The sequence below is a fragment of the Sycon ciliatum genome, chromosome 9, assembly GCF_964019385.1.
Source record: "Sycon ciliatum chromosome 9, ocSycCili1.1, whole genome shotgun sequence".
Lineage (NCBI taxonomy): Eukaryota > Metazoa > Porifera > Calcarea > Leucosolenida > Sycettidae > Sycon > Sycon ciliatum.
The window spans coordinates 13116592-13125277 of record NC_088651.1 but is presented as its reverse complement, the minus strand read 5'-3'; the positions used below and the strand labels follow the sequence as shown (position 1 = coordinate 13125277).

At 44.6% G+C, this 8686-nt stretch overlaps 1 protein-coding gene across 1 annotated transcript; it reads right to left on the bottom strand.

Annotated features, from left to right (window-relative positions):
• Positions 1 to 1022: 1022 nt before the first annotated feature.
• On the bottom strand, positions 1023 to 6251 carry LOC135824970 (uncharacterized). Its single transcript, XM_065337708.1, has 3 exons — positions 6162 to 6251; positions 5496 to 5915; positions 1023 to 2602 (listed from the first exon to the last, which is right to left on the bottom strand). The coding sequence occupies exons 2-3, from the start codon at positions 5874 to 5876 to the stop codon at positions 1589 to 1591; spliced, it is 1395 nt and encodes a 464-aa protein (XP_065193780.1). The 5' UTR covers positions 5877 to 5915; positions 6162 to 6251; the 3' UTR covers positions 1023 to 1588.
• Positions 6252 to 8686: the final 2435 nt, after the last annotated feature.

Here is an 8686-nt window from a genome sequence, read left to right as displayed (position 1 = left end):
TCCGAATTGCTTTCCTGACATTCTTATGGATCCGATCAGACTTGAACAGCAGTTTAAAAAACGCTTGATAACCGGAGGGCGTCTCACTATGACTGCCATTTAACGGTTATGTATCTTGTTGTCGCACTATCTGACTGTACTAATAGAGAGGTTCTGCATAATGAATTTCGTTGCATTTTTTCGTAACCATGAGGGGGCAGCAAAAAGTGGCCGAATTTCCGTCAAAATGGGCGCGTAATAAGAATGTTCAGTAAACAAATATTTCGTTGCCCTTTTGCTTCACTCCGGATACCTTTTCTACGTACTTGTACAGTCTTGCTTTGATCTGAGTCAGTTTTAGTTTGTATCTCCGTGGAACGTCATTCAGTGTGGTAGCTTCGGCTTACAATGGAAGGTCCTATACGGCGTGGCCTATGGTGAAGAAAGATGATGGTGTGGATCCGCTGAAGATTCTATTGACCAAGAAACCACAATTCATCCTCCTCAAGGTCGCCGCCATCGTATTCCGGTAGTAGGAAACAACACAACAACTCCTCGTAATCATCTGCTATGTCCACGCCACGGACATCACTTCACGACTCACACAAATGCTTTCGCTCCAGAAACACAAGGTAGAAAAAATTAGTAGAAAAGCAGAATTGAAAAAGCAGTGAAAATTGCGCAGCGAAGGTTCGCCCTGCAGAACCTACCGGCGCTTGAATTTTTTTCCGGCCTCAAATTTCGTCACATTTATGGTCATCAGCAGAGACGAAATTCGTTATGCAGAACCTCTCTTCTGTTGGTATGGTGGGAATTTGTTCTTAGTTCCGTTTTGTACCCTGTGGCAGCGCTTGATTTTGTTCGCAAAATTCCGTCGCAGTTTTGGCCACAATCGAGGTCGTCAAAGGTCCCCGTAAGGCACGCAACAGATCCTACAGGAAACTCACATGCACCATCTTAGCGAAAGATGAGGGATAGCCTAGGCCAGTTTTTTGGTGTTCTTGGATATGCGCTATTTCTGTAAACTACAGGTCATTGTTTCAAGCTATTTGAATGTAGGGTAAATATACCCACAAAATCAAAAGCCAGTACAGTTTGTACTGAACCTTGCCAACATGGTCACTAAAAATTTAAGCTGATAATCATGAACTACTACGACCATACAAACTAATGACAGGAGGCAACATTATTAATCTTTGTTATCATCATGGGTCCACTATGGCAGGGTGCCAAAATGTTGGATGCAGAGATGATTACTTCAGAAGTACAAGGCCAAAATAAGAGATACATGTGACCTTGGAAAGAAAGACTATGAAACAAATCCAAAGTGTAAGAACAACTAGAAACTGGTAACGGGGGTCCACAAATAAAACAGCTGTTTGAGCAGTATCGGAAGTGAATGATTCATGCTTAAGAAACTTAAAAAAGAGTGAAAGTGAGTTATAATATTGGTTGGAGCTTTTGGCGGAGAAGAAACAATGCAATGCTGACAAAATAGGCAAGCGAACTCGGTCAGCTCCACAATCAAGACAATCATGGAGAGACTGCAAACGACACAATGTGCATTCATTTCTTTCTACAAAAGATGGATTCGAAACAAAGATAAAAGTTAGCTTTTCGGGCTCGCATTGGCAGCAAGTTCACTGCCATATCGTTGCATCGCGTCAAGCAATTCGACGCTGCTCATCATCCTTTTCGAATCAGACGCTCGTGATGACCCAAGTATGTAGGTACCCAAGCCACTGTATAGATCGTCACGCCTGGGGCGACTGGACTGTGGCAAACTCTTCCAGAGCTTGGTGTACTCCAAGATAGCCGTGAAGTAATCCACAGCCTGTTCTGTGCGTAGGATGCCTTTGATCAGCAGATTGATCACAGAGTGCATTTTTGCGACCATTCCAGTTGCGTGAATCCAGTGTCGGCTGGCCCATCTGTCATCGTACGCCACATCAATGTTCGCATACATGATACCACAATAATAGAAGGGGTTATGGGTCCAAGGATTAGCTAAGTACTCTGTGAGATGAGCCGTATAATACTCATCCATTAGTGATGAGATCACTATCGCATCTCGCCTCGCGGTGTTGTAGTAACCTTTCGCAATGCACACTAGCCGGCTATAGCTGTTCGCGGAGGACACGTGTGGAACCATCTCCGAAACATCCTTCTCCAAATCCTTGATGATACCTCTCTGATACTGTTCAATGGAGCTGCACCTCTCAAACGATAAATTCACCACGTCTTGAAGTCTATACACTGTTGCACCGAAAACTGTGTCAACATTGCATCTTTGTTTGATCAACGTCGGTGAAAGGTTGGGAAGGTAAGTACAAGCTTCCTCCGCAAACAGACAATGCTCCTGTGCGAGTGAAATCAACTGCCCAGTGCTGGTCCAGCTAGGAGGTGTATTCACGTTCTCAGGCAGCCTCAGCACCAGGCTCGATAATCGCCCAAGCAATCGCATTTTGAGTTTGTAAACATAAGGATTATTGCTAACGATCACGCCCTTCATGCAAAAGCGACCTTCGGTCTCATACAGGCTAGCCACCCTAGTGGCGATGTACATGACCTTGGCACTCTGAATGTAGGAGAACTCCAAATACGGACTGAGCTGATACCGGTGCTGTATGCATGGGACAACGAAACAATAAAAAGACAGTAAAACATGAAATACAAATATGCAATAAAATATGCGATTTGAAAAGAAGAGGATCATAAGTTTGGAAGTTATCCGTTTCGTGACGTTCAACTTTCGTCCAACACAAACAATTATGAATAAACTCCGCAGAGACAACAAGTTTAATAAAGCAGTAAATAGAAATAAGTCTGCCGTCATCACCATGTATCGAAGTCAAATGTCAAATGCAAAATTTAACACATTTTGAGATGCATACTTTTAAAATAATTATTTTTGCTTAACTTCCCTTCACTTCAGTCAGGATAATCCACTGAGATAGTGACAAGAAAATTGATTTTGGATAACATTTGACTTCGTAGATATATATTTCGGTGATGACGACAGAGTTTGTTCTATGTGAGTTCAGGTTGAGTTCGGTTAGGCATCTGGATTGGCGTGGTCGAATGGCGCTTTGGAACTGCATCCAAGGCAGTGTAGTCAGTGAAGAAAAATGTCAGGAAAGACTTTATTTGGCCTAGGGATTCATCGGGGTCAGCATTCTTGATTTTTAACAGAGGAAAATGGCGTTTAAAATGTGTTGCTCTAGTTGTTGGTCTGCTTTTGCCCAGGCAAGGCTAGACCTTGGCAGGTACAGTTTGTTATTGGACAGATCCTGATCCTGTTTATCATCAGTTGCATGTAAAACTTGCTGGGAGCAATGCTCCATCTTCTCCACTGTGACAATGTTGCCGTCAGCGCTGTGCTCAGGAGGCGGGCTGACTGGGTTGGCAACATCCGTGTTACCACTCCTATTGCTAGGGGTGTGCGGAATGTAAATTTCTTTACTTTTGTAAACCTTATAAGATTTAAGGTGACGTGCCATGTTGGATTTGAATATGTTTTTCATGCAATGCGGACATGGCTTTTTACTATGACAGTCTTTCAAACTGTTTTGGTTGTTGGCTGCAGCGGCAGCTATAAGTTACTTTCCCGCAGGCGCAGCCCCTGGTTCTGCGGAAAGTTCGATACATTTTTTCGTCTGATAATGACGACTTAAGTTGTAGGCGTGGCTCAGGGTGCTTCCGCACCTATCGCACACCACGCCATCTAGCTGCGAATCCTAAAAGCTAAGGGCGGCTGTCGGCTTTGACGCGGCATAACCAGACCCGTAGCTCTCCCGGATAAGAATGAAAAAGCACAGTGATGCTTAGCAACGTTAACGCAGTGAGAGCAATGACATGGATGGTACAAACATAACACCAACATTAGGGATCTCAGCGCGTGAACTACGTAGCCAGTCTGTGCATGTTAGATTTTCGATCCCAAACGCGTCCAGTGCAGAAATCGTGGAAAAGAACATTTTTTTCGAAATAAATCAAGTTGAAGAAGACAGTAGAAATGGCTGAATATTGCGTCCAGGAAAGCACGTTCTACGGCCATCTCCAAGCTACCCATTTCCCAGGCACTCTCTCAGAGTAACTATGGAGGCTCAAAGAGCACAATCTTTCACTCTTGGACGCAGCGTGAACACCTCTTCTACTGAGCGCGATATCTTCTCTCTGAGTGATAATGGCGGCTGTGTTCGCGATGGCAGATGCACTGAAAATCGAAGTTAGGACAATCTCACCAGAGAAAACGTCTGAATTTTTTACTGAATCCTCTCTGAAGTGGGTTCTTGCCGCATGAAAAATTATAGGAAAATCGACCGGGGCAATATCGCCTTGGCCACGCTGTCCTTCGGCGGGAATTACAAAGTATGTTCGAACGGCGATGAAGATGACGATTCCGCTAGTGTCCACCGCGTCCCCTAGTGTCGAAAATCGACCGTCGCCATTTTTCTGCTGTGTCCGCGAGCTGCACTCAAAACTCGATGACGCAATGTATGCGCAAACACCCTGCGCACTGCACGCGCTGAGATCCCTACCAACATGTCAATGTGGTGAGGCTTCACAAGACTCGAACGGTATGACTTCAGAAGTCAAAATCTAACTCTGATGTGAAAGAAGACCGTCTAATCGTTGATATGGATCCATACAAAACTCGATCAATGATTTTGTAAATCAGTGGTGCTATGACTGCGAGCTAGTGAAAATATTTTGGACTGCACTACGTGGTGACGGAGCGTGGGAGCGTGACTCCCTTTGAACAGGGACGGATATGCAGAGGATATTGACAAACGTATAATTTGTTCACGCCATGCAATGCTGTGGCGATGAACGTGCTGTCGATGCGAATTCGAGGAGCTGCGGCTTTTTATCTGTTTGTTGTTCCTTCGTCGGTTGGGCACATGTTAACACACCCGCAAGACATCCAGTAGGTGGCCTAGTGTTGTGTAACGTGCTAGTACTTTCAAGAAATGGAAAGTCCTTGAAGCTGTGAATATTCGTCTCCCTTATCCTGATGGTTGTAAGCAAAAGGAAAATGTCACTGCACTCAAATTTGTTTCCTATAATTCACATTCACTATTCATTCTCACCATCACACTTTCTCGCTTACAATCACCTCGCTAGCTGTGCACAAAAGTCACCATATGTCTATTCTAGCAACTAGCGTTATCTTTCATGAAATATTCCATTACTATTTGACGTTGTTTTTGGCACTTTCATTATCTCTGTACCGAATGTATATATCCTTATGTTGTTTTCTGTTATACCTTAAAGGTTACGTCATACCACTGATGAATGTGGCAAGAAACTCATACTGGACACAAACATGTAGCTACCTTGGTTGAAAAGGTTTGTCTTTAGAGGATATAACCACGCCGACTATTAAGGAAACGCACTTTCAGCACTAGTCAGGTATACGCATGTATTACAGTATGCGATTTCAAATGCAACTTGAAAGCAGAATAACTGAAACCAAAATTCACAAATCATTTACATCGCACATTGGCACTCACCTGACATAGACCCTTGAATGTGTACTCATTGTGTAGCAGCTCCCGCAAGTGTCTACTAACCCCACACAGCTGAAAGATGTCCGGAATTGTCAGCAAAGGTAACAGTGTTGAGCACCATACGTCAAATAGAACATTGCCAAGTCCTGACTCGACTGATTCCAACACCCTTGACTGTTGATCTTCAGATTCATTAACCAAACCCGCGGCTCCTTCGTCTAGCGACAGTTCTTCTTGCATGACTCCATCATCCCGAACAGTAAGGTCAACAGGAACAGTCCCTGGCAAAGGACAATCATGCTCACTGGTGGCGTTGATATGTTGTGGAAGGGCTACCGCTGATGCTTCGTCATCGGAATGGTCAGATTGCTGATTGGCATCCATTGGCAATGTATGTATGTATGTATGTTTTCGATCTCTATCCTGGAAACAGGCACAACCAACCAACACATATTGGAAAACAAATACAGACACCGACACGCACACGCTCGTGCACTTTGACACACACACGCGACATGCCCTAGAGTGTCACATCGATCGGTTTGTCTAGGGCTATCCTCATTCCAGTTTCTCTCGACATATACTCAGAAAGTGTGATGAACAACAACAGTTCGTTATCAGTAAACCCTGAGTACGTTTAACCTAGCTTCCTGAAATATCCCTCCTTACCTTGCTCAGAAGAAAAGAAAATTAGAACTGATGGTATTGGACAGGCACAAAATTCCCCAGGAGTAAAATCTCTTCTCACCGTCTGATGTGCACAACTCAACTGGTCGCCTGTAAGCTTCAGATCTCTGACTTATACACAAGAGAGATTGGAAGCTTTGTCACAACTCTGAGTTTCACGTATTACTACGATCATCCGGCAACTGATGGATCCAAAACGGGCAGCCAGTAATAAGTAATAAGCTACTAGTGACATGAGCGCACGCATCTCTTGAACTTGTAAGTGTGGAACGTGTGTGACGTAAGCCAGGGTCCTACGCTGGCTATTGGATCGGTCTCAGTAGGAAGTGAAAACCTGTCCGCGCCTTCTCGGTTTAGCCTGGTCCCACGGCTCGAACGGCTAGAGCATTACTCTTGACAAGCAAGATCCAGGGTTCAAGCCTTGGTGGGGTTGGCACTTTTCTTCTATTCTTAGGCAGTTTGCTTCCCAGACTGATCTTTTGTAATTATAGCGTGGATTGAGTACAATGTCAATGTGCATGTACGTGGGTATACAAGTATGATCCCACTCGTTTCTGATTCTTCATTCCACGTTGCTTATGCGAACGCTTCATTTACGTGCTGCTTGTAGTCACGTTGCATTGATGCCTACGCGGAAAAGCTACTAATATTGATAAAAATACAAAACATGAGACAACTGCGTGGACTGTGCGTGTGTAACGTCTACATGTAACCTCACCAAGATACTGTGCAAGGAGTTGGCGTGTGGCTGGCACCTACTTATACAATGCAATGTACTTCGAAGTGCATTGTACAATGTACTGCTGTGGATGAAATCCTGCAGGGGATGACCGTGGAGGGTACACTTGAAGTCTTCATTTTACTAGCGCCTAGAATCTACGTGCACTGCATCGTAGAATTTACCTGCTGAAAAGTGGACTCGGTCCAGGTTCACTGAGTGTCACTCGTTTTTTAAACATTGTCCAGTAGATAGTTTCCCATAAACTCGCCGCGGGACTCATTGGTACTCACAATGGATCGGGACCACAACAGGGTTCTTTGACAACCGTTGATCCAGCGGTCTACTGTCGTACGAAGCCTAGTTGACCTTTCTTTTCTGTACAATCACGAGTATTTGCGCATAGTCCGACTTCTCCAGCGTCCCGTACCATTGAGGACCATTTGTGGAAAACCTAATTCACAACGTGGCTCAAACCTATCACTCCACGGCTTTCGAAGCTCTCCTCACTTATTCTTCAATTACGTAATTTTCACAGTGGCCGGCCATCGTTCTCAGACTAAGTAAGAGCTAGTACCGTAATCAAATACGTCATGAAAGTTCTGCACTTTTGGCCCGTTCAAAGAGTTCAAGTGAGTCACACTATACATGTACGAGGGGGTTCAGAAAGTTTCTGGCCCGACACAAAGAAGCAAAATTGTGGAAAGATCACTGTTTCCGAACAAATTACTTTGGTCTCCACCTTCTCATGATGTCAACCAACAACATGATTGTAAAGGTATGTACATGTAAATATATACGAACACGTACATCAGGGCCAGCGCTAGACATTCAACACAGCCCAGTCAGAGTGTACCTGGCGCATGCAGGCCAGCCGGGTCAGATCATCCGGCAGAAAAACAACCAAAAAGCCTGCTCAAAATGCAGCAAAACAGAAAGGCGTATTTATTACCGGAAATCGGCCATTTTAGAGAACAAGGCGAACTATTAAAGTCCGCAAACGTAGAATGGTAAACGACATTACGTGAAGAATGCAAAGCAGTTCCATTGGATTTTGATTTAAGAACTTTAAAATAGGGAATTCGGTTTTCAAATTACCGATTATCTCTAACATAAGCACAGTCTCCAATATTAGCAGGTCTCCAATAATAGACCACCTTGGGGGGGGGGGGCGGGGCATTCAAAAAATAAAGTGCTCAGTCTCCATTATAAGCACACTGTGTAAATTCATTGTCTGTACCGGCGAAAAGACACTGAAATGTGTGTGTCTGACATGAATTTGGCATGGCAACATGCCTCTGAAATGAGGATGAAATAACAATGGAACAGTCTCCAATAAAGGAACGTCTCCATTAATAGCACGGGGCGGAGGTACACTAAAAAAATAAGGCACCGTGCTTATATTAGAGACTAGCAGCACCACCGCGGCCAGCGTTGCCTGGCCGAATGTGGCATGCGGGTGAAGCAAGTACGTGAATAGCACACGTGCTCAGCACGTGGTGGTGGCCAGACCGCTGAAGTCCTGGTGAGGGAGGTTCTTCATCGTTGGAAGGAGAAGGAGGGACGTCTGTTACGCCTTCGGGAGGCTGGTCAGGGTTGTCCATCACCTGGTGGCGGATGAAGCGGCTCAAAAAATTCATAAACTTACGAACAAAAGTGCGATGCGCTCTTCACTGCAGATCAGATGCAGAGTGCAGTCAGTGCAGATCTTTTGTATCCTTTTGTTGCAGATGTTTCTATTAATTTGCAGAGAACGGTTCACGTGGTCCGCAGCGCTTGTGCGGCTGCT